Source organism: Parus major, chromosome 11 (genome assembly GCF_001522545.3).
Source record: "Parus major isolate Abel chromosome 11, Parus_major1.1, whole genome shotgun sequence".
Lineage (NCBI taxonomy): Eukaryota > Metazoa > Chordata > Aves > Passeriformes > Paridae > Parus > Parus major.
The window spans coordinates 11,059,958-11,087,833 of record NC_031780.1 but is presented as its reverse complement, the minus strand read 5'-3'; the positions used below and the strand labels follow the sequence as shown (position 1 = coordinate 11,087,833).

General features: G+C 37.3%; 1 protein-coding gene across 3 annotated transcripts in view; it reads right to left on the bottom strand.

Annotated features, from left to right (window-relative positions):
- Positions 1-27,876, bottom strand: part of TOX3 (TOX high mobility group box family member 3) — an 88,995-nt gene that overhangs the window by 19,431 nt on the left and 41,688 nt on the right. For 2 of the 3 annotated variants that reach the window (XM_033517222.1, XM_015640319.3), the window contains exons 2-3: positions 8,302-8,367; positions 4,139-4,393 (exon numbers count right to left, since the gene is read on the bottom strand). In XM_033517222.1, coding sequence (XP_033373113.1) covers positions 4,139-4,393; positions 8,302-8,346 — 300 coding nt within the window. In that variant the 5' untranslated portion in view covers positions 8,347-8,367. The remainder of the gene's footprint in view (positions 1-4,138; positions 4,394-8,301; positions 8,368-27,876) is intronic. The other variant, XM_015640320.3, reaches the window with a different exon arrangement.

Here is a 27,876-nt window from a genome sequence, read left to right as displayed (position 1 = left end):
TGGTGCACTGTGGGTATTCAAAACTTGTTCAACATGATTTCATTTCATTTCAGGCACTGCCTGAGAAAACTAAATTACAGAATCAATCATACAGAAGGTCAGAGTGAGACTTCATTACAAGTATTGCATGCTTGCATGAATATCTTTCATTTATGACTGACCCAATATGTCACAATAGCTGTCTAGTAAAAATAATCCACTTTCTGAAATTGATGTACTACTGATGTCAATGCTACTCAGCAGGCTGGGCAGATTAGAGAGAGGTGTTAAAAAAAGGAACCCTCAGGAGCAAAACTTGTAGTTTTATAGAATTGCCACATTTTGAAGATTAAAATAATTTTTTATGGGCAGCTCAACAGAAAACATTATATATAAGCATTAATATAAAATATTGGGGGTTGATTTTTAATGAGGATATTGCTGTTGATTTCTGCTTATTTATATTCAAGTATTTATAGGGATAATATTTGCATCATGTAAATCCACACATTCTTTGAAGTCAGATGTACATCAACACTCCATTTTTCAGTGACTCCTTTTTGAACATCAGAATTTTATTTGCATGTTATTAAAATATTAAAATTAATCAAACTGCCTCTGTTTTATCTCCTCTTTTTGTTGCCTGTTTTTAAATGTTAAAAAATGCTGTAAAGATAAATGTATTGTTTGTTGCCAATAATAATGAAGTTAATCAGCATTGTGACAAATTGTCATTCTTTCCATAGTACAAGTATCATAATAGCATAAACAGTGGTTAACTCACCAATATAATCTTCAGTAATTGCTAGGTCATGTTTATGCTGAGAATAAATATATAGATACCTTGCACCGTGAATGCTATTTTCAATATAATAGTACAAAAAGAATATGTTAATTTTTTTTTCTTTTTTTTTTTTAATGTTTTCCATGTGTGTGTCTTTCTGTGAGTAATATGTGAGATACTTGCAGAAGCATTATGTGGTACCTAGCCAACTCCATACCCTAAGGGAGACATAGGAAAACCTTGACATAACCTATTTTTAACCATGCCTCTGGCGATTCTGCATTCAAGTTTATAGGTGAACATGTCAGGTAGTACATAGAAAAAAGCCAAAGACACACAGTATTAATCATAATTCTGTCCAAGCCCATTTTATTTTTTCAACATTTGTGATTTAAAATCTCATGACATTTCTTCAAGGTGAAATTCTTCTACCAGGCTTTGCAACAGGGTCGGACTACATTTACCTAAATTAAATATTGCTTACAGTAAAGCTCTCTAATGCTTCACGAGATAAGCAATAAACTCAATGCAGTTAATATTAAAATAATTTAAGTTTGTATTTAGCTCAAGAAGCTTTAGTGATTAGCAGTACACCATTAATACAGCATTTAAATAAGACTACCCAGTATCGCTGGATAAGAACATTGCTCTGTAAGTGTATACGAACATCATAATTATTTTACAACCCCATCTTTAGTTCTTTCAGATATAGTAAATTCAATTGACCATGAAATGAAATTTCATAGTCAAAATGCCTCCTTTACATTTTTTTATTGCTGCAATAAAGTTTTTATAGCTCCAAGGCTAGGTAATTCATGAAATGTCTAATTTAAAGATGAATTCTAATATTATTAATAAATATTTACCAGTTTAATAAAGTGCACATTTTCTACATAAAATATGATATAATGTTTTCATTTTTTATTTTTGAAATACAGATTAACTGCTGGAAAATGTGACTACTAAAGAGAGCTATGTGAGTGCAGGGGAAAGCTATGCAAGGACCCTCTGTTAATGTTTTTAAACTTCCCAAAGCTACCTAGCATTTATGAGCAGAAGAGAAAAAGACTACTGGCTAGAGTACAATGGCAGGGGCCACTCCATCTCACAGCATGAAACAAATCAAGCAGTTGTGGGGAAGGTCTGACACACAAACCTCCCTCTGTGGTCCTCCATATCAAATCACACAATTCCTCATCAATTCTCTGCAGCAAAACTGTAGCACACAAGTTCCCAATCCATAGCTTTGACCTGGAAATCACCCTAAAAAATGCCACTGGACTACTGGGGCAAGAAGGCAGGATCTTCTCTACATCTTCCCCCTGACCTATATAGGAACAAACCTTTACCAATGGAAATTAATTTCTACATTGCACAGTCAAGGGAAAGGCAAAGGTGTGAAGCCTCCCATTCAGCACCAGGAGAGGTGAGCAAAGAAATACATAGTCTAGAGGTTTCTTCTGGCTGGAACTGTTAAGGTGACAGCATTTATTCATGGAAGAATCACATTCAGTGAAGGGTAGCAAAATTAAAGGGTAAAACTGGGTCAGGTGCCAAACCACTCGATAAAGTTGAGGGGATACTTGGACACATAACACAACACTAATAGAGCCCACAATATTTTCTCACCAAGTTTCACTGTATTCAGTGCACACATGCTCCATGACTTTTGTTTTCATGCACAACATTCCCACTGCTCTGGCTTTATTTATCTGATCTTCTTTCATAAGGTACCCAATAGGTACAGTGCAAAATGAGATCTAAAAGAAATACCATATCCTTCAAGGCCTGTTTTAGGCAGTGCTTCTTTTGGATCCACAGAATGACTGAATTCTGCACCTCTTAAGTAGTGAACAGCTTGTGGTTCACTCTGCATTAGTGCTAGCTACTCTTCATGACCTCTAAAGAAATATTAAAATTTGCAATGAAGTCAGCAGCCTGTAGAATTACAGAAAAATATTTACTGCCTGTTGGTTTGTAAATCTTCAATTAATTTTCACTTGCCAGAATAATAAAAAAGAAATCACAACATAACAACACAACCTTTATTACAGTCCAGCATTAAATATGTATTTTCACTATGCCAAGTTCAGCAATAGGTCCTATATAAAAGAGCTAATCAGAAAAAAATATAGTTGATGTAAAATATCTGTTCAAGCTAAACATTCACTCGCTCTGCAATATGCAACACAGAAACTAATTCCAAATGTAAGCACCGAGTTTAAAATGCTGAGTAGGATAAACTGGCTCACAGCTGTGTCTCATGGCTGGCAGTATAAATGTTACTGCACAAAACTCTCAGAAACCCACTCTGGAGATCCCCCTGAGCCCAAAGGGAAACACTGCAACAACATGGGCCCTGCCCTGTGCACCTCCCTTGGAGACTGCAGCCCTACAGGGTGTTTAGGTTCTGGAGGAAACTCCACACATCCCTGCTTTTGATTGTTCTAATTAACTCTGGAATTAACCTCAAAATCCCCATCAGTCAGCTCTTCCACACCCAGCTCGTGCCCCCCTATTCTTGAGGGCTCAGACACAGCCCAGGAAGAGAAGACCACCCTGCCCCAGCCTCTGTGGCCAGCAAGAGCACTGGACACAACAAAGTCTTTTTATGGCCCTTATATTTCTGAGTACCGTCAAGGTAACACATCCCTATCACTTCTATTTTGAGTTTTAAAAAAGATAAATTAATTCCCTTTTGTAAAATTTAGCTCATGGAATATACAGGATATAGGAAAATGCTGCTTTTTTCTTGCTGCCATACTCTCTCTGGCTCTCCATCTGAACTACTCTCAATGCTGCACTCTCAAAATATCCTGATGGATGTCAGATGTGGGTACTACACTTCAAATACAGACAAACAATTCATTTTAAATGCTGTAGTTCACCCTGGCCAACACTATGGTCTTTCAATTTTTGATGCCAGTGCCAACTGGATAACACATTTTTGAACTTTAGGAGCACTGGGGATGCACATCATGCCAATGGATATGGACTTCCAAGTCCATTCCCAAAATGAAAATCCTGTGTTTGTAAAGCCTGACTGCTTCTGCACATGAGATCTGCTCACAAACAGTATAGCATTGCACTGTGCATTAACAAATATGTTTATCTTGCTGAATCCACCAGTATTTAACCCTTACCCGTTTGGCAACTGCCTTAGGGGACCGAGTAACAGCAAATCCTTGTTTGCTGTGTAACAAGGCGTGTGTCATCGCTCACACAGAACACGCCTGTAACATGTCACAGAGCACCGGCAAATGCTTGGTCAGGCACCCAAGAAAACACACAGATCTCTGAAAACTGAGAGATGGCACAGATCTACACATGACAGACACCATTAGGCAATGGGAACACACCAAGAACCAGACCTACCATATGCAATCCATTGCTGTGGATGACGCCGTCCTGCTCCACGAGATTCCGGGATATTGTAATAGAGGGAAGATCCAAGCTCTGGGGGGGAAACTGAGGCGTAAATTCATTTCCTTGTGCAGGCAGCTGGTCACCAAGGCCCTGAAAGGGGAGCAGTATATCTGCCATGCCCAGTGCAGGGTCTGACTCGGGCGGGGGAGTAATGGGTGGGATTTCAAACTCCTCGTCCCCAAGGCTCGGCGTATGGAACGTCTGCTGGAAAAGGACAGGACAAGGCAAATGGTGTTAGGGCACACAGGGCTCAGCAATCACCTCCACACCTGCAGTCCAAATCTTGGTTTGTTCTCAAATGCAAACTCTATAACCAACCACATTTTTAAATTTCATATGCTGAATGGATCTGTGGATCATTCTGATTAAAGATTTAAGTCTCATTATCATATGGCTTAAATGGAGTATCAGTATTAACAGTTTTTTAATGTGTACTTAATTAGCAACATCTGTCTGTTGTTAGTCCGAATATCAGCTACATTGGATTTGGCTGTACAACAAACTGCCACTTTATTGATATGTTAGTAAAATAGCACAAACAGCTTACATTATTCTCACGCTTCATAAAACACCGACAATTTCGGAGCACACACACAAAAAGAATTCATCACTGACCATTTCACATCTTTTGTTTGCTTTTATCTACTAATAAATGCAAAATATTATCATTCTTTATTTCTTTTCCATCCCCAAAATACAGTGAAGCCTTTTAAACACAGGTTGTAATTTGGAGGAGAGATGTATGAAAGCGTGAGGGTGATTACAGCAGCTTCCAGGGCTTTCTGAAGCAAGCCAGCTTTGTTTGAACAGTAGGTTTGTTATGAACTAAACACCTGTTAAGATGCCTTGAGCAAAACATTTACCGCCAGTTATCTTCAGGGTTTGTGCATGTTTGTACGTGTGCATGTGTCTGTCAAAGATAATTTTTATTCAGAGTCTGTATCTGGCTTCAACATGGCTGACTTTTATTTGGGAAACAAATGAACTACGCTTATTCAAATTTTTTGAGAGTTAAATGAACTTTCATGTATTATTTCAGGTCCACTGCTACTCAATAATAGAAATTCAGTGCTTGAAATTAGGCCATTTTAAATGTACCCAAATCAGAACTGCCTTGATCAAATTGGGCAGTTGGCAATCCTAAAATAGGCACTCTTGTCTTGTTCTGGACATGCAAGGCTGCTCTGGGATTTGTTTGTTTGCATTAGTTCAGGATTCAGGTTGGGGTGGGAGGGAGAATTGTTTTATGTATTAATTACATTGTTTGAAAGAGTGACTTAATGCCAGTTAATTTAAAAATGATAAGTTCAGTGAAAGATCTCATTAACTGCTGCAAATTGTCATCCTTCAAACTGTTAATGATGATATAAATTAATAACCGCTTGAGAGAAGATGGAAACTGAAACACAAGAAAAACCTTTGCTTGCATATAGAACCTGTCAGCTGTCATTATTGGTCTCACACCAGAAATGATGGGGTCCCAGATTGCTGCAGTCTGCAGCACCATCAGAGTCTGCTGAGACTGTGCCCATCTCGCTCCAACTGCGAGGCTGTAACTTAATTCTGGATGTGAAGGCTGGGCCTGGATTAGGGAGATGTTTGACTTCCCCACTGCTGTATTACAAAAGGTGTGAATTTTTCTTCTCATGGACCCCGTGCTTCACAAACACAAAGGATGGATTGGCCAGGAGAAGTGGTTGGCTAATGAACATAACCCTATGGCTGCATTTGCAGTTATTTTGGCACTAATGTGGTCTAGTAACAGATGCAACTGTAATTTGTGACTCATTTGCTACCCCATTACTGCTTAATGAAATCTAACATATCACATTAACAATACGGATAAACACTCATTCTTGATATGTGGCATTTGGCTGTTTTCATTACCACTGTAATTAACACTTGAAATATTATTTCAATAAATATTTAAGGTGCTTTAAAATGAGTCGTAGTAATCATGACATAGAGACAGAAAACGTAAAGCAAATGTGTGGCTTCTAAGCCTGAATGTGCTCTAGGATTACACTCTTCAGGCATTATTTACAGAAATAAAGTGGGATTCTAGCTCAGCAGTGCTCAGGCCCAAAATAATACCGAGAAAGCTACATTCATGTTAATGCAAAACCACTATAATTAAATACATTGTAATGCAGTAATTGCAAAGTAAGGTTCACGCTTTAATACGAGCAGTAACACTTAATCATATTTTTATTCCTTGTTCAAGCAAAAGGGTTCAGTGCAATCAGTATTATTATAGTACATTTGAACCTTTCTTTGCTTGACATATTTATGAGATATTAGTAATTATAAGAACTGGATCTTTTTTCTCCATCTAACAGCATAATTCCAGGACAGCTGCAGAAATATGTAATACAGATAGATAATAATACAATCTTTTACTTAGCAAAGTAGCATTCATCTTAATACTTATAGCTTAATACTTATAGCTACAAATGGAAGAGTAAATTGATGAATACCCTAACATTTTTAAATCTGAATTTAATTATAAGTGTATAATTTATCCAAATATGCATATATCTTTAAAAAAAAAAACCAAAACAAACCAAAAACCAAACATAAAACAGACATAAGATTGAGAATAAAATAGATGTAATCTAAGAAGAAAGCAAGCTCCTTAGTGAAGTAGCCTCAAATCCAAATCACTGGGCTATTCAGTCTATAAAAAGAGCCTGAATAGTATGCAATTTGGGACTGCAGAAAGGTGGTGTTATGACCAAAAGATGGTATAACATTTGTGAGATTTATCTTACCAATCACATTTTTAAAAGTTATTAACTTTTCAAATATTTATATCTTACACATATATTCAAAAAAAACCCAAAAACCTGTGTGCATGGTTAAATGCCATCTGTACTGAAATGTTCAAAACATTTGTTCCTTTTGATAAAAATGCAAATCTGGAGAACTGTTGTATCAACATATAACAGCCAATGTCTGACACGGTGAATTATCACAGCTGGAATTAAATTGTCTCTGAACAGCTGCTGGCAGCAGAGCTTTCATCAATGTTTGATTCAAATGTAGGAAAGAAATTCTACAGAAAGAAACATCATGTTGTCATTACAGATGGGGTTTGTGTTCATTATCACAAATAACACTGGAGCTAGTGCCAAACAATATTCCCTTATCTAAGCAGTCTTGCTGGGTAAAAAGAGATGGTGACCATTGTATAAATGATTCATAAAATCCTACCCTTAATTCCAACCTTCATATTTATTGTTACACCTTTCTGCTTATTTTCTCTGAGGTCATTGTTTTAGATGTGCACAGGAACACCTGTGACTGAGTCCCCACTTACAACACAAAAATCAGGGCTGCCTGGTTTTCTACCCATTCCTCATGTTGGGAAGGTCATTTAGGACATGCACCCTATAAGAACAGCTCTTGTTCTGCTGTGCACATACTAGACAGTGCATGGAGTGAGAGCTTGGGTCTCAAGGATGAGCAAAGGTAGTTTCTGTCTGGACTTGGGGTGAGGATTAGTGAGCTGATAGTCTTTTAACTGGTTATAAGGTGGCCCCACCTAGCAGATACATGGAACCTGGAGTTCCCACATTCTCCTGTTTCCATTCTCAAAGGCAGTGATCAAATACATCATGTCCACAACCCAGCCTAGACTCTGGGTTTGTTCTGGACCCTGGATTCAGAAGATTCCTTGATGTAGCACATACTATTCAGGCAACAGAGCTGGCTTTGGTTTTCCATCTCGTATGAGTATTAAGAATCCAAATTAAACCATTTGTATCTATAACAAAAATTAGAACATTAGCTAGTAATGACTATTACTAAGCTTGCTTTCAAAGTGTACACCTACTGTGCCTTTTATTTGTTTCCTTCTGTTCATAATTTTTTTCCATACATAAAGCAGATTTGTTTCTATTGACATGCTATGTAAGTAACAGCCTTATGGACAGCTAAATTGACTAGTAATGGAGAGCTGTCAGGTTATTTTCTTTCTCATTAAAGTCTTTATTTTGTGCTCCATAAAACACACAGAAATTCGGCACTTCACTCTTCATCCATTCAAAGTCTGTTAAATTATCACCACAAACAGCAGAATATGAGCATAGATAAAAAATAAAAACATCTACCTCATTTGCAGCAAGAAATGCATTATTTGCCTCTGCCATGTTCATGTAGTTGTTATTGTTTCCAAACTGAAAGAAAAATAAATATTTGGATTTAATATATGCCATGATAAACTTTTCTTTACCCCATTGCTGGCATAGAAAACGTTGGGGGAAGGAAAAAAAAATAACAAACCCGAAACAAACAGATTAAAAGTATTTGCAGATGTTTCTTTGAAGTCAGAACTCTATTGGATTCAACATTATTACTATTATTATTATTATTGTTATCACATACTCTGCATCCCCCAGTCTTTACAAGGAAGATTTCCATGTGTATCTCTCCAACTTTTTTTGCCCATGTAGCAAAGCCACCCCAGAGACCTGAAAGTGACTTTGGAAATTAAGAACCCGTTAGGAAGAGACTCCCAGGAAAGACATTTCTACTCTCCTACATCTTTTCTGGTGCACATTATAATATTTCTGCCAGTGATCCTGACCCAGAGGATTGCTGCAGCCAGAATTAGCTGCTGTATTCTAAGTACACTTGGATTCAAAGAGCTGAAGGCCAGAATGAGAATCTGCAATGCTGTTCCTGAAGTCCCACACTTTCCACAAAACTGAAAAGCCGAACAATCCCCCTTGGTTTATCTTTCCCTTCAGTGGAGCTCCCACTCTCCCAGTGAACCTTAACCCCAAAACATTTTGCAATTCAGAGAAACTGTCTGACACTGAGACACCAAGATGTGCCCACTGCCCCCTTGCTCCCACCAAGGTGCAATTCTCATGATCACAAGGGATTTCCTTCTATGCCAGTCATTTCCTCCAAATTCTCAAGTATGAACATTTGTTGAGAAAAATAGGTACTTTTACTTCTACAGCCCAAAGGTAAACAACAAAGTGATTATCAGCATAATACTGTGCCTCATGCCTTCGAACAGCACTTGCAAAGGCATGTAGGTTGGTAACCAGTCCTGGACATGTTCCCAGAGGAGGGAAGTACCCAGAGTCTTTGCTTCAAGGGGCAGACACCAGGTGTGTCATGCAGCTCCAGTAAAACACGCGCACGTGGCTCCTGCCAGGCACGGAGCGCAGTGCAAGGCAGGGCGCTAAGCGAGGGAAAAGTCCCAGTGCTGTCCCTACCACATCACTGCTGCTAAAGCCAACTGAGCATTCCTCCCTTAACTCCCATTTGCTAGTTTTATAAAACAAATTCTTTTAGGAAGGCTTTGTTTTATCTTGTCTTGCCCGATCTTGGTGGACCTGCAGCCCCTCCTCAGCCCCACAAGAGCAAACATTCCCGACACAGCATAAGCTCTGCAACCAGCACGTGGGGATGGGTGACCATGCACTTGCACAGGTTGTTCTTCCAAGCAAGAAACTCTGCTGTGCTTTCTGGGCAGCTGAACCTGTCCTGAAAGGAAAACCACTTTGCTTCAGCTCAATTTGCTACAGCTGCACCTGGTGCCTGACTGTTTTTAGCAGTAAAACGTTTCAGACTCTCCAGTCTCTCAGTGGAGAGACCAGTGATCCTTTCAAGAAAGGCTCTTTCCTTAGAATCTCAAACATTCACTACTAGCAATAAAAAAATGCTAAAAGGAGATTTAAAAAAAAAAAAAAAGAAAGCCTTGTGTACCTGATGGATTGTCAGATTGACTAAATAGGACATCAACAAAATTAGGAGACAATCACAGGGGAGGGAAGGAATACAAGATGAGATCCCTCATTCTGAAGTAACAAACTCCATTTGTGTACTTATCATTCTGAATCTTTCAACCTATAACACATGTTAAGCAACAGAGGCCTTAGCACAATATGTAGGCTGCCTCATAGCTATTAAAACTCTGTTATCCCCAGCTATGCAGATACTCAAGTAATGTCATCCATTTTTTAAAAGCCCAGATGTCACCCATGTTTGGAGATTAAAAAATTCAAGTAAAATTGCACATTCAAATGACTGTTTTGGCACATACGGATGTGTGTGTGGATTTGTTGCACAAAGACACTACTTCAGCTCAACAGTGCGATCGACAGGATAGAATTTTTCATGTCAGTTAGTGGCAAACTAAGAATGATTTACATGAAAAACTCAAATGGCTTGAATAGAGCTGTTCTTTCTACAGTAACAAAGAAAAAAAAATATCAAGTTTTCAAAGGATACCTAAGGGCAAAGGTACACCAGGCAAGCATTGCTCTAACACTAGATAAATAAATGGGAACAAACCTTACCCATTTTAAAGACCTTAGCATCCTAAGGGCTTCAGTGCCTGTAAACAGAAATGTGGCTGATTTTTTCCTTCAATAGTAAAATTCTACATTGTTTTGATGTACATATTTTGCTCACAGCACAGCTACTGCTTTCTGATTTCCAGGGTGGTTTTCTTCTTTTTTGTTTTATTAAAGTAAAATAAAGGGGAAAGTGACAATTTAATTTTCCATTTTATTAAGACTGTGGAAGCAAATGATATAAAAAAGAATGTCAAAGCTAAAAGTTACAGGTACATCTCCTTCAAGTCATTCTGTTCTTAGGCTATAATGTTTAAGACCCCATTGTGTGTGACTCAGGCAATGATGTCAGAAACTGGAATATTTCAGCTTTTGTTAGTATGGATCACAACTAATATTCTTTACATTTATTTTTTCTCTCTGAACTAGAAATCCATTGAGGACACATAACAATTATCAGTGAGTATTTCTAAGATTAAACTTCCATATTATCTAATGGTACCTATAACAACAAAAGAAAATAAAATGGTTATTATCTTAAGGACCTAAACAATTCAAAAAACAAATTAAGCTTAGAGTGAAATAAGAACTGGGTTAGAAATCCTCTTCTGAACAGTTAGTCTGCGAATGTAATTACTGAAGAAACTACAGCTAATCAGCTGTGAATTGTATCCATTAATTAGTATTTGCCCTGGAGAAATGAGAAAAATCAGTAACAATGTTAACACTGCAATGCACTGATGAGTACTGAAACACAGGGCCCTCAGCATTTAGTCAAGCAGGTGGCTCCAATGGTCCAAGTAATTTAAAAAGCTCTCACCTGAAGTGCAGAGCTGGAATTACAAAGCACTTCTTGCATATCTTTGTATCTATATAAGGCTATAATTAATGGCTTTTAATTTAGAAACACTTTGTGATCAGCTGGGAACAGTGATAAATCATTCTAAATAGAACAACGGGTTCTTGCCTATTTTAGTAAAATAATTTTTTGTGAAAAGGCTCTTGTTGCAGACAATATTTTTCTCCATTTATGTTCTTCAGGAATCCTTGCTCTGATCCCTCATAAACAGCTCAGAGCATTGTTATAGTTGACAGCAGAGATTCAAATTAAAGAGGAGACCCAGCAATTTGGCCTGCCCAGGTGAGTCTCTCACCTGTCAGGTTTCCACCGGACAGAAGAGTAAGATGCAGCACCCAGTCCAGCTGTCCTTTGTTTTGGGATAGTGTTGGGATGCTTTGCAAAGAACTTTGCCAGAGCAATTAGCAAGGTTTTGCATAAACTCTTTCACCCAAAGAACTCAGAGCACCCTTGCTCTGTAACTAGGAAAGAATAAAATGTCTCCAGATTCCTTTGGCAACACATACCATTGCATTACAAAGTACAATTTTTTCCCTTTGGTTTCAGTTCAAGCTCTCTCTTCAGTTTTGATGAACACACTAAGTGGGAGTACCCGGCTGACTGCCACCACCAACCCATGGAAAGCACATCTGCCCATTTCAGGAAATGAACCTCACACAAACAAAGCCTCCTCTGAACTTGCTGTGAATCACAGCTTCCATTCTTCGTGCAAATCACTGCATCAAAACTGTAACAGTTCAGTCCCCTACTCTTGTGTGTTGGAAGGGCACCTGAATCTTGGCCCTGTTGAAATCCCTCTGGACAGACATGAAGACTGGAATGAGAGTGGATGCTTGGTTTACTGATGCCTTGTTTAAAGCATGTGCAGAAAACTCATTCGTTCTAAAGTAGCTGTTTGAAGCTTTCCTCTTCTCTTTGACTGCCAGACCTGAAGCCAAACACCTGGTCTTACTCAGCTTCTCTAGCAAGGGTGTATATTTGTAATGCAAAGGGGAAATTCACGCCCTCCCTCAACACGTGCCCTAATGAAGACTCAGTCAACTCCTGCCCAGCATTGGGAATGTAAAAATTGTATCACTGCCACACTTCTCCAAAGTGTGTGTTTTCTGAGACCAAACCTCTGGGGCCAAATGTTAGGCTATCTGTTTGCAAATCAAGGGAAAAGCCGCTTGGAACTGCCACAGCACAATGCTACTGGGTTTTCAAACTACCCTTTGTACTCACCAGAGCTTAAAAATTGGTTGGTTATGAAAGCAGAGACTAATGAGCAGTTGTTTTAAGGCAGAATTCTGATATGATGTACGCCACAGAAAACCCTTGGCAGCGTGGGATAAATAACAGTGATTAAATGTCCACTGAGTCTGAATTCCTACAAAAAAAATCTTCAGAAAATCTCAAATGTGGCCATTTGAATTGTGGCCACTCTCTGGGCTCTTTGACAACTGTGATTGACTCATCACAGCAAGACATAAAACAGGCAAAAGAGAACTTTACACCACAAAACTATAATAGTTTAAAAAAAAACCTTCAAAACTAAAGCAAATAACATTTGAAGTTGTTGCTATTATGGACACACAGAATAAAATTTTGTACCTATAAAAGATAATAGCAATTCTGCTACTGATTTTAATGGAGGAATCATTTTACCTACAATGTTCAGTCATTAGCATTTTTCACAACCTGTCTTTAAAATCGACTAACTTGTGCAATTCTAATCTAAAAAACGTTAGAACTCACATCCAACTATTCATTTCCTCAAGAGGTCAAATACAGAAATACATAAGCTACTTAAAACCAGACATAAAGGAGCAAAGACTTTTATCTGAGCATCTCAACAAAACAAAAATGAACGCTTAAAATACTAATATTTTTACACTCGAAAAGAAAATTTTATTCAGCAGGTAAATTTGTTAAATATGCCAAATAATTATTTTTACAATACTGCTGTTTAATAATGCAACCTCAAGGAACAACCACCATTGGAAAGGTTATTGTTCCAGCACAGGAAAACAGCAAAACCATGATATGTGAATAAAGTTTCCAAATTAAAAACTTCAAACATATCCAGAACAGGAATGAAACACATGTATCTGAGAATAAATAAAAATATTAATAGTTATGACAGAATCCACTCCCTGCTGCTTTTATTTTTTTTTAATTAAAGAAAACCTTATCCAAATCCTTACTGTAAAACAGAATTCAAAGTTAATTATCATGACACTAGCAGTCCTTTCATAATTATTAGTTAATGTTTAGTCAAAACACACATTTAAAGTTTGTTGGGATAGTATTTCTAGTCAAAATTCTCACAAGCTCTAAACTAGTTCTGTCACAGCACTGCATACCCACTTTTGTACATATTTTAGGCAGTTACACATCCAAACTCTATTATTACTCATGCCAATTTACTGCTTTTGGAAAATGGCACCCTCAAATGATCACACTTTCAGTATTTCTTCAGTAAAATTAGAACACATATTTTTTAAAATATAGCCATTAATAAAATCATTCATTTATGGTGTGAGCATACTCTTGGTTTCCATATAGAGAAATATCAACTAGCACAAATATATATTATGGTAAGAATCTCAGTTTTATCTTCATATTTGGCAAATTAATTCCTCTGAGGTTGCACTACCCTTATGAGTAAAATGAAAGATAACAATCCCAAAAGATGTAATTACAGACCAAAACTAAATTACTTTGCAGGTCTAAGTACTGTATCTTAATAATTTCACCGGAGAACATCTTCACTGCATTTGGGCAGATTTGATTTTGCTGCCTGACCAATAATTACAGCTCTGGCAAATACAATGTCTGATAAGGACATCAATTAAGAATGAGCATTGTGTTATTTAAAAAAAAAAAATCATCATGTTCACAGCCTGTCTGATTGAATGAAATGCCAAATTAAATTAATGGAGATTGCTAAGTCTAGCTGGCTGGTGGGGAACCATGCAGAAAGTGGGACAGCATAGACAATAAACTGTCTGTAATTAAAAGATGAGAAGCTGGACTAATGCTACTTCAGCCTGATTATTCCAAACAAAACAATATACACTAAAATTATTCTGGCAACAGAAGTAAAGGAGAAAAAAGGCGTGGGAGGAGGGCTGGGACAGGGGAATTTTTCTTTTTCTTTAAATAGTATCTATCACCATCTACAAACAGCAGTGTCCTCACCAGATGTATTGAATTAAATACTGGGGGGTGGTTCTCATCAGAAAACACAATCCATTTTTTCAATGAACATTAAAAAACATACAAGAATCCTCCAATTCTTTATGTTCTAGATGAATATCCAGATAATCTCTGTAGAGCCTTTACTCCTAAATTATTATGTGTTCATAGGAGGAGCAGGGAGTTCTTTTCTGGAAAAGCAAGACACTCATGAAAGTTTCAATACTTCAGAAGCAGTAGATGGTATCCATAATATTTTATAAAATACAAGTATTCTATTTTGATTTTGCTGCTATAAACAATGAGGCAGATTGTAGTCTGACAGGTGCCACACCACCAACGTTGTTAGGGATTCATATTATCGTGAGTGAATGAAGCATTGTTTTAAACCCTGCAGATGAAGAAGAAATTTTATCTCAAGCTGAATGCAAAATGCCAGCCTTGAGTTTGGCACTACATCAATACCCACAGAAAATTTGGGACTCACTCTGCAGGATGCCAACATTTTGGAAGGTGGTATGTGTTGCCCACCACCATAAGTATTATTCACCATGGACAACAGGCAGCTCTAAGAGGTAATGGGTTGAGTCACTGAGCATAAAGGAGATGGAGAGCTGGACCAGATGCAGGCACATGCATTTGGGTCAGCCTCTGACCACATGTCAGTAAGCACATAAGTTATCCCAGATCCATCTAAGAGCAAACTGCTGTATGTGTGTCCACAAGGGTAGGGATATGTGCACAGAGACTGCTTCTGTCAGCAAATTATAACATTTGGGAACACTTTTATTAAATACTGGACCACCAGGCAGCATGTACTATATATGCCAAGTTTATACTTGGACTTTCTGTTCATAATTTCAGAACAAATTTAAGTTAAGTGACTTTTATAGAATAGTACAGTAACCATCCACTCTCTGAGACAGATTACAGTGTTTGCTTATTTTCAGTAGTTCATATCTTCGGGAAGAGGGTTAACATCCTGCTAGGTTCTGCCTACAAATCTGCTAGGACATGTCCTAATGGACTTGTGAAAAGCCACCCAGGAAATGTTTGCCTCCTGATGACTCTGGCCACCAGAACCTGCTACACAGCAGTTATTTCTCTCCATTTCCTCCCCATCAGGATTCTCTATCATACCACATCAGGATCCTGCAATGACCCAGAGGGAATGCAGGCCCTGTAGAAAACCAAAGGAGTTCCTATAGGGGATTTCATGCCAAAAAGCTGCATTTGCTTAGAACCACATCACTGATAATCAACAAGCCAACAGACAGGAGCATAAAACTTCAAAGTATGAAGTACCCATCTTTGCTGTCACATTCTCAATCCTGAATTTTAGGCAAATGAATAATCTCATAAGTGAATTGAATTAATTATTGAATTTCTTCATAAATATGTGTCAAATCATGCATGTCTTTTGATATTTAAAATCTTAAAGCTTTTAATTCAGGGAACCATTTAGATTCCAATTTTTGAGTCTCAAACATTTGCCACACTAATTGTTATATATATATATATATCTCCTTATGTAAGTGAGGCTATGCCTGTACATATATGTACACATACATACACATTCTCTAACTCTGCTTAGACCCAAAAAAATTCTCAGTAGCATAAAATACTTGAGTAAGAGCTGAAAAAAAAAGAGACATTTATATTTTATTCATATAGCCTCAATATCCATCAGACACACTGTTTGCAGATAGTACAGATTTAAAACTTTTGGAAAGCAATTAGAATGGAAACATTTGAAGTTACTTTAAAAGCTTTCAGCCAGCAAATAAAAACTTTGACAATAACAATAAAAAGCACTGACTTAATCTCTGTGATTCCAGCCAAACATTTTAATATGAACTCCTTCAGTGAATTCCACAGCCAAAAGCTGTAACTGAATGATATTTTGCAATGTGTGATACTGAACGAGTCTTAGGAACAGTAGTGAAAGGAATATTTAATGGTCTCATGTTAGACATTTTCAGATCTCTTAAGAAGGACACATTCTATAAATGTTTTTATATGCAAGAAGTAACTTTGTATGAATATGCACAGTATTATTCTGCTGACTGACAGTCAAGGCAATTCAATATATGCCAGACTTTTAATGCTACCTATTCCATATTTAAATTAATACATATTAAATAAAAGGTGGTTCAAAGAGCAATCCTGGTCCTAATATTTATACAAGATTAAAGCAGTATAAAATTAGTCTGAATCTTGAAAGTATTCTCCAAGACAAACATACCAACAATTTTGCTGTTGCATATTCTGAGTTTCAATTTACTATTTTGACTCTTTGTAGACAAGAATGTATGTCCACAGTCTGTGGAACTGTGCCTTCAAAGGTAATAAAATGGACACTCAAACATAAATTCCAGGTATATCTCTGTGTCTCCCTACATAAGCTAAGGCTACTTCTCTGTACAAAGCTAATACATGTATCAAACTTAGACCAATCCACTGAGTTTCACATTAAAAAGACCTTACAAGATCTACAGATGTTGCTTTGCATAGTTCTGAAGTACATTCCCTATCATCACACCCTGTTGTTGCCTGAAGCTTGAAACACAGAAAGATACCAGATGTTAAGATATTCAGCTATAGAGCCAAGGAGAGGCCACTGTAGTTTAAGTGTTTGTTTAAAAATACATGAATTTTTAAAGATGATGTTTTCTTGCTTTGCTTTCTAACCTAGATGTGTTTGCAGTGATGAACTACGAAATTATTTTCCCAACCACTCTCATGAGCATGTACTTGTTGCTACAATAAACCAGATTAGGCATAAATGTCATAGAAGGAGAATAATCCTAAAATGGAAAAAGAACTTACTTATATTGCTCCTGTTCCTATGCATTTTTCTACAACTTTGTGGCAATTTTGATTCCACATGAGCAAAGGACTTCTCGCACATGCGGTTTTCACATCACCCATTTGATGTACGTGTTTTACATTACTCTAAACAGCTGAAATTCTACATAAGATTTCATTTCTGATGACATCCAAGGACATATGGCAGTTACAATATGCTCTTTTTACACAGCTGCTCTAAAGGATGATTCAAGGCCAAAGCACAGTCGAGCCTCCTCCATGGTCCTGTGAGAAGATGGAAATGTCTCTTTTCTCCATGACATTTACCAAACAGAAGATCAACAGCTTCTCAGGATGGCCTCCAACACACCCACATTTGAAAAAAGGACCCAAATCCAGGACCCAAATGTGGACCTGATGCTGGGGCTGCCCTCCTGTCTGGTTCCCTAGTCCTGTACAGGAGGTGGCAGGAGCACTGGTGATGTGGCTGGAGGCAGTGCCCCACGCCCAGCTCACGGACAGGAGACCTCCAGCACCCCTGGGAGCTGAGACCAGCCAGGTCCTGAAAGGGAGCAGCCCCATGGCACCAAGGGCAGCATCAAGGACCTTTCTTCAGCTCCCCTCCTACACCTCTGAGCACTCTTTACCCCAGCAGCTCAGCTGCTGCAAGGGATAGTATTACAGGGACTTTTGTTTACTGGGGCTTTTTCAGGAGGTAAATGCATAAACATAGAACTGGTTTTGCCATAGGAACATTTCTGCTCCACTTCCTTCTTTGAGGTGTTAAATTCATACAATCAAGCTGTTAATCATGTCTACCCCCCCTTTATTTTATATAAACTGTCTAAGCATTGAACCTAAGCATTTCTAAGCATAATGACAGCATTTTATACTTAGGATCCCAAGAAATACTTTTACATCACTATATTCAAGATTACTGTAACATTTTCGCACACGAATTTCAAGTGATGTGATTATACTGCAATTGGGGCTGTAAGTAGCTTTTCTTACAATCTTATATCAAATTTCACTCACTTCAGTGAAAATTGTAAATTCCATTCTAGACTGTGAATCAGCTCTACTACACTAGCAAATTATATCAGGTTTTAAATGTAAAATTGATAGAGAAAGGGTGAAGCAGATGTAGACATTTTGTAATAATGATAATGGAGGATCAGTCAAGATACTTTCAGTCTAAAACCAGTACATGCATAAAATCTTAAATATCTCAACTCTCAGCCATGTTCATACCATGAGTTCCTGCATTTTTTAATGAAATTAAATACTTTCCACTTTAGAAGCACTAATCATAACCAAATAGATAAACAGCATTTTTTAAATTAACTGTACTTCACCATGTGCAAGGCTGTACAAAGCAAGTCTATTACAAGGCAGCCTGTGTGATGTAGCTGCTCTTATTAAAACCATACCCCAAGGAGAAACTGAGGAAAGTCACCCAGGAATGCCCCAACCCCAGAGCTGGTGTCAGTCACCCTCAAATGTTCCTCAGGTGATGACATTTTTCAGTTTGGAAAACCTACATGTGTTAATGTAACATAGATCACAGATGTATTTTGTAAACAGACACATAACACATCACTTCCTCGTTTCTTTATTTCATATCAACCTGAAACTGGGAGGATTTCTCCACTATTTTTAGTTGAGGCATGATTACAAGTCCCACAGCAGGGAGGCCTCTGGAGAGTCTTCAGCAGCACCTGACTTTATTTAAACATGCAAGATGGAATTGGATGCAATGCTCTGAAATAACAGTACAGGAGAATTAAATTTAAGAGTAGAATAATCCCTTGTGGTGGTTTGTATTCCTAATTTATGCCACAGAGACTAATCAGGCTTAATTTATCTATCTTTAGCTTCCCAGTGTTTCATTCGAACCTAAAGGCAACATTTTGGGCTGCAGAAACTTTATTTTGTAGGTGACTAACCTACTTTAATAGCATTTTCATCCATAACTACAGTGTAGCATTTTCTTCACTTAATTGGGTCACTGTATTTCTTCTTGAAAGTGGGCACAGAAATTATTTGATATTGATTGCAGCCCCTGAGGTTCAGCTGACAGTTGAGGACACACAAGGGGTACACAGAAAATTCCATCTATGACAAATGAAATTAATAAAGTTTCAGTCAAGCCTTCGTATTAGGAAAACCCTGACATTAAAATATGGAGATTTTCTATAAAGAATCTCACACATGCAGGGCTGGAAATGCCTGGCACCATGGCAAAACCAGGCCTCTCAAGTCTTCAGGTGACCTTCAGTGTCAAAATACTAATGAGTAATTAGTGCTAGAATTAAGTGTATATTAAAAAGCACACCAGTAATTCCCTCTTATAATTTTCAGATGCTGTGGAAAAACCAAAGTTTTTAAATATAAAACTAAAAATGGTACTAAAAGCTCACTTGAACAGTCAAGTAGTACCCTTCATGTCTTGATGTAAGCAAGCACGAGCTTTGATACATGCAAATTCTTGCGTTTCTTTTCTTGAAGTATGAGAGACACCAGATCCTAGTGGCATTTCTGCTGCCAAGCTGTTCCACAGCTCACAACTCACACTCTGAATATATTCTCCTACTTTAGTGGACTGAGATAATTCAGTCTCATGCTATTCATATCAAAGATGTGCAAGAAGTTGAATACTTCTTAGTTGAATTTAAAATGATCAGATGTAGCTTTAGCATGAATTCAAAGTAGAAGCATGGATTGTAATCATAGTCAGTAGATGTATGAAAGCTGTAATCCTTTCATGAACTTTCTTTGTCTAAACGAAAGAAACTATGCAACATATTCCTAGGGATACTGGTTAATTCCAAGCCAGGCTGATAACTGGAGGTCAAATGAGAAAGTCACAAGCCTATATAAATGTAGCATTCTTTTCCTTTGTCAGATAGCATGATCTGAGCTCTACCAAAAGCAGTTCTTTGGGTGTCTCTGAGATAGTATTTTTGATACCAAAACCACTCTGAAAGAACCACGTTAATACTTTGCACCATAACCACATGCTTCTGGCAGGCAGATGCCTGCTACAACTAGCTGCAAACTGCTGGGAATTCTCTAAATTATATTTTATATCTTGAACCTTACCATTCCATCCCACTTTTAGAATGGAAAATTCCCCGGAGCTCAGAAATCTTTGGGCACTAGAAGTGAGTCCTGGAGTCAGAGCACTCTCACAAAATCCTGTATATTCAGGATTTTGTTTCCCAAATACTCAGGGCTACAGCTGTTTTATTACTATATTATATTTTGGATCACACAATAACTTTAGCCAAGTTTTACAACACTGATGTGTGGTGCTTCTGTGATATCAAAGCTGTGTGAAGGTTCAGAACTTCAAATCCCACGTCCAGCTCTAGTGAGCCAGTGAAATGAGGCAAAACCATGCAAAGGAGCACAAAACATCCAAATTGCTCTGCCTGTGCACAGAGAGAACAAATCACAGGAAATCCATTTGGTTGTTTGCTTCATCACCTGCCAAACTGGGGTGATTTTGCTCTACCATAAAAGTTTCTCAGTCATTTTTTCTGTCTGAATTGGGAAACGCTGCACAGTGCTAGTGTTAATGTAATGGAGAAGGCAGGAACAGGGCAAAAGCACGTGATGTTCTGGCAGCTTTTTGGTACCAAAAGAGGAAAATATTAATAAAGGGTGGGAAAAATAACTGATGTGTTAGTTAAAAATAAAAGCTATTATAAATATTTGCTTTATCTTCATTTGTATAAGCATCTAGAATAGTTTCTGATAACATTTTATTGTCCACTAATTTTAGATTTAGAAAATCCCAAAACCAAGCCATCCTCACACTAATGGTTTTGCTTCTAATTGCTTGCCTAATCTGCCCTGGAGTTATAGCAGTTTTCCAGTGAAAGAGATTTCCTTAGCTAATCAAAACAAAGTTGCTCAACTGTATTTTCTAAACTGGTGAAGAACAATAAATGTATTTTAATGGAAGAAGTGAGTTGTCAAATACAATATACATGGTATGGTTTGAAGAGGAAGAAAAAAGATATACAAGTGGTATGAGATGCTGTGCAAGTGGTGGGTATTAGGAGGCAGAAAAGGGGTTGAATAAAGACCCATAGAAAAGTATAGTAAGACGATGATTATCAGAGGATAATAAAAAATAGCTTATCGGATAGATAAGGAAAAGATAAACTGAAACATGCAAGAGATTAAAGTGAGATTGGAATAAGTTTTGAAGAAAAATTAACACAGAAAGGAAATTTTTTCAAAATTTAACAAAAAATATTTTTAATATTTTGTAATACCTTGTAAAGCATGATTTTGAGAGCTTCTAGTAACAATTCAAAGCACACATTTTTACACACACTTTCATATAAATGCCATTTTTCATATTTTGAAAAAATGGACAGCCTGTAACAGCAACTATGAAATTTAAATTAATCTCATAATTCCAGACCACCAGTAAAGAGGCCTAGAGCAAAGAGATCTCTTTCCTTTGTCCCATACACAATCTCACAGTTTTTCCCTCTCCAGCACATGGAACAGTTGTCCATGTCTAAGTTCACATACAGCCATGGGAAATTCTGGGTAACATGCTGTGATGACCCTTCACACATTTTCACATGGGACCTTCTTTAGCATCACTGAAACCACCAAGGACAGATTCCAAGAGACACAGGAAACACTTCAGAGCTGTAACCTCACCTTCATCCAACCTAGCAGACAAAGCACTGATTATAAGAAACCCTTCTGCTTGTGTTTGCATACCAAATCCCCAAGCCCTCACACCTCTCATCATATCAAAATTCAAACAATAATTTGTATAAGAATTACCTAGGAAAAACAGAAATCTGCTGTGGTATTTACCAGGGAGAAAAACACTGAAGGGTTATTTGCCAGCATAAATCAGGCTGCGCCATTTGATTCAGATGGTGGTGCTGGTTTTGTGCCATACTCCACTAAATGGAATATCAGCTCTAGCTAAAATAACTGCTATAAAAAAAAATAAATAAAAGGGTTATCAATTTTCACGTCAACATATAAATATATCATCCACTGAGACAAGGAAAAAGTTTTTGCATATTTTTACACCGTGCATGTGTGAAAAGGGGCTAAGAAGTATAAACCCTTCACCATTCTCAATTGAAAATTCTCTTTCTACTGTGTTCACTCTTCCTGTGTTTTCCTTCATAAACATAAATTAAGGGAAATTTAGGCCCATTTCCAGTCTCTTCCACCCCTCAGAAGCACAACCCATGCTCCCTGTTTGCTCCAAAGATATGGAATTGTGTTCAGCTTGAGAATATCATGACCCTTCAACCCCATTAATAGATTTTTTATTATCAAAATCTTAAGGGGACAATTTCACACACTCCCCACACCAGAAGTTCCTGGGTCATCTAAACAGAATCATCAACATTTAGAGTGGCCATCATCAACAACGGTGGAGATTCACAGCATTTTCTACTTCCAAAAAAAAAGGTTATATGCCATGTAAGAATAAAATGGTATCAGCAGCAGTGGGAACCAAACTAAAAGACTTTCCAGTGACTCAGACTCCTGATGTCAGCACTGCCACCAGCAGAAATGATGCTAAGTGACCTCAAGTCCCAGAGAATATCTCAGCACGCATCCTACTCCAAACTTCCACCCACTTGCTTATTTAGTTATTTGCTCTATAACTTGGTACACCTTTGCTTATGCTGACACAACTTATTTCAGGTCCCACTGCAAAAAATGAAACACAGAATTTTGGGAGGTAAATGCAATTAAAGATTGTTTTTCACCTGGGGCAGAAATGAAGAGCAGATGAAGGAATATGTTGAACTAACAACAGTGACGAACATGGCACACTGTGAAACCACACATTTATTCACCAATGGAAATGGTAAAATTTTAAGTATTCATCTCACTGCCATCAGGGGACTTTTTAAAAAATGTCAGATTTTACAAAGCTGAATCATTAGAGAGATGGCCCAGAAGGGACATGCTGGACATGTATAAATCTGACTTACTCACTGAAATACACCAAAAATTCTGTATACAACTGAGCCCTGACTAAGGAAAAAGAAATGCACATGACCAAATGGAAGCAGTGATTATTAAGATTAATATAACCTCTAGATAAATTATACTTTTTTGTCATGCACCAGCAAGAAGCTTACAGGACAGAAGCAGGATTAGTTCAGGACAAGGGAAATTATTCATGTAACAGTTAAAGCTTAAGAAAAGAGATCTGTCTTATATCAAGTTGATGTTTCAGATAAAAGACTGCATTATAACAGGTTATAGTTGCAAAAATAATTTGATTGGCATATCATTTATACTAACTGCTGCTTGGAACCCACCCAGAATACACAGCGTACTATAAACTGTTAGGAAATATATCTGGGTATTGTTCAATATTTACAATGTGCTTTATTTTGTAAATATAAGACCTGGCAGAAAAATTGTAGAGTATTAAAAATAGCTCTGGTTAAAAAGAATGTCCTTTTCTCCTATAAAAAGAAGTATTTCTCTAAAAGTAGTTTATCATTTTGTTCAAAAACGTTCACAGCAGAGCTAAACAAACTTTCAATGAGGAAAATTTGATTGCTTTGTTCAGCTGCTCACACAGATTTCTATCTGTACTTATTTGCATATTTCTGAATATTCTCTTTCAGGCCCACACCATTTTTGTTAGCAAAATCAATTTTCTGTTGGACAAAAAGTGAGATTTGCTCTAAAGATTTTAAGCTTTTAAATAAACATGAACTGAATGGTGTAAAGAGCTCTCCTTTAAGAAAAGATTTTTGCTGTTTGGAAAGAAAAGAATTCTTTGCATTCACAGGTATCAATTGACAGCAACAGATTTTTACATGAAGAGAGAAAAAAATTTTCAAGGGCAAAACAAAAAGACCTGCAATGTAATTATGTACTGTAACAGACTGATGCTAAGTTTCATTTTTAAGGAACAAATGTCCATATACAAAACATAAAAAATACTAAATTCTGATATAAAAGCTTTATTATTAGCTTCACTATTGATTCTCCAAAGCTCAAAGAATACTCATGATTATGAAATTGTATCCTCTGCATCTGAAGAGAAGGATTGTTCTAAAATCCAACAGTTCTGCAGAATCCTCAGCAAACACAATTTTTTTTAGGTTTCTTCAGCTCTGCTAATAGTTATTGTTTGCACAACTGTAACTAAGTACATTACCAACTAGTTGTTCAATCTATATAAATTTAAGAAACACACATTGCCAAGGAGTGACTCATATATCAGTCTATTATATGCTACAGAGCTGACTGTATTAAACAAATCACTTTCCCTACAGCTGAAGAATAGAAGCTATATACAGAGCAGAGGTTATTGTCTAATTTAAATCTTGGCTCCTTTCCCAGAGCTGTACAAGATTCCAATTTGTGGAAATGTTACTCTCTGCTACTGCCAGAAAGACTACAGAAAATGGTATTGGGTGCCTTCCAGAAATATGTCTGCAAAATGCCAATCAACAAGTCACTAAAGATTAACAGTATGACTGTACCAAATTAATTTAAATTATAGAAACATATGGCTAGGATGTTTGCACTGCACTTAACACAACACCTGCTTCACAAACAGCTAAGTTTCCTTCCACAGCATAAAATAATATATGTCAAACACCTTGAACCCAATTCCTATAAATGGGAAAAAAAAATAAATCAGTTCATAAACAGTAACCACAGGGCACCACTATCAGCTACAAGCTACCATTTTGTAATGGTCAAATCCCTTATTTATTATAAATTCTACACTAACCTAGACTAGGTAGTCTTTTCCCATCATAGAAAAAGTAATTAGAGACAACAGAAATTAAGAAAAAAAATGTGACAGAAATAAACATCTTTAAATGCCATTTTAGAAATCAAATATTTTAAGTTGATTTTGCTAGAATACTTCCAGACATATAACATGGTCCTTCAAATACAGTGTTATTGTGCCTTCTCTCTCTCTCCCCCTTGCTTATATTCTTAAGCAAAAGCCTCTCCTGAAAGGCTTTATAAGCTCACAGAAAGTTAAAAGATTAACAATCACAACCCAAAGTCAAATATTTTGTATTTCCTCAGTGTGGTTTTTCTATTATTTTTTTTAAATTCCTCAATATATATGATCATGTCATCAAATAAATAAAAAATTTTAAATATCTGTGGCAGTCTCAGAAATATTTACACATTAGGGTATGCCATATTTCAGCTGAAGAGGAAGGGAGCTGTTTTATGTTTCTCTCCACTGCTTTTCTATTATTGCCTAGCTAATAGAAATACATCAAACAAATGTTCTACAAGAGCAATAAATATTAAAGTTGACCTATCCATCTGGAAGAAATGAGAACAATACTGCTCACTTTTAGCCCAAATATGACACTGATAAATGAAGCTGTGAGATTCCATCACACTTTCAGCAACCTGGGCTAAGCGCCCACCACGTGATTCTTGTACCAGCAATTTTCTCCATTCATCTTCATTAGGCAGTCACTTGACCTGCCTCCTAACATCCCTGACAGATTTGAACCTTTAGGGGGCTGCTTGTAGTTTTTAACAACACACTCTAAAAGCTTTACTCCCTTTTGGAAAAAACCTCAGATGAACATAAAGGAATACATGAGCCATTTCTTCCGAAGAGAGAGCCATGAACCGCTCGTCACGACTAAGGCAGCGCCGAATGTGTGATGGCAGGAACACGATGGCAGTTGTGTCCTTACAGCCCAGAACCAACCCACAGCCTGGCAGGAAGCACAAGTGAAGCAAAGCCATCACCCTTTCAGCCATCAAAACACAATTACATGTTGCAATCAGAATGCGTGTAACCTCGTGCCACAAATGGAACGCCCTCCACTTCCTCCCTCAATCACTGCTTGAAGAAAGCTGGGACAGGCAGCCAGAGCATCCTTTACCCAGCAGAGTAAGAATGGTTCATCACATTAGCAGTGGTACATTACATCCTCATTATTTCCTTTTTCAACAGTAACAGCACAAATTTGATTATTCTGTAATAGTGAAAATGAATATCAATTCAACATGAATTTGCCAGTGTAATAAAAAGCTCCTAACAGGATTTTTACCAACTTCCTCGAAAAACTTCATAACTTTATGATCACTTAGGGAAATCAGAAAGGCTAAAAGCATCAAAAGGCATTAAGCTTTTGACATTAAAACTATCTCAGTTATTCATGCAATTGCAATACCTTCATTAGGGTAGCTCTGCAATGTTTATCTGACAAGCATCTGATGTATTGACTCTTTTCTACTGAATACAAGCGGCTTATCTTTCTTGTTTCAAAGAAGTCTTTAGAATTATAAATATTGTAAACTGTCATGGTAATGTAGCAATTAAAATATACCCACATAGATTTCTTTTAGTCAGTAAGTTCTTCAACCCTTTTTCATGTTGATCAGGTCTTACATGAGAGGTTCCATGCAGCTGCTAAGCACACCAGGGAACCAGCACACACTCATCCAGGAAAACATTGCTGAATTCAAGTAAAGACTGCAGAATCAAACAGAAGATAGGTAATCCTGATACAGGGTTGACATGGATTGCACTGTGATCACCAAAATCACATGAAGGGACATGACTTTTATACAAATAGAATGTTTTCATGGACAGGTACTTCAGTCATACTAAACTGGATTTACACCACAACAGTTTTTACTTTTCTTTTGAAGAGCAATCAAATATCTTATTCTCAATGGGTTCTGAAAGTATCAGAAACTTTGCTGAAAACCTGAAAATACTGCCAAAAGTATGGACAAGAAAAACTACTGAGAGATGTGCCATTTAAAATCAAGGCCTCATATAGGTGTATTTGTGGTATTTCCTGACCACAGAACACATTACAGGTAATAAGTAATTGCTGATAAGGAGCTGCACTGCCCTGCACAGTACAAGGAATGCTTGAATCTAAGCTAGAATGCTGAACTCAGCTTTTTTTTAATGACTATTACATATTTCTGCATCAGCATTAGAGCAATTGCACAACAGTCCCTGGCAGGACTTTCATGGGGCTTTTCTGAGACACAGACAATTCCCAAGAAAGCCATCAGTGGCGTGAGGTTTCATCTGAAGCAGTATTATGTTGTATTGGTATTACCTGCCTTATCATCTGTGACTGCAAATGCCTTTATCAACACACTGAGCCTCTCTTTGGAAAGAAAATAACGGGATGGGCTCTCTCTTGCTCATCTGAGACGCTGAAGATTTCAGTTGCACTGCATCAATTCCAAGCTCAAAGTTTGTCACATTTCCTTCACTGATGACGTGGCCTCAGTCATTTTCTCTGAATGAACAGATTATTCTCAAGAAAGAACAAATGTCTCTGTGATGACAGAGATCTTCACAGTGGGTTTTCACAAGCTGGTCAGTCTATGACTGCTGCAGAGAGTTGATTGTCAACACAAAACATCTTGGAAAGATGAGCTTGTAGATCCAATGGTCCTCAAAATCACCCACAAGTCCATTATCTGCCAATTCTCTTTGTCTGAGGTGACTTCCTCCAAAAGATTAATATCAAGTTAATAAT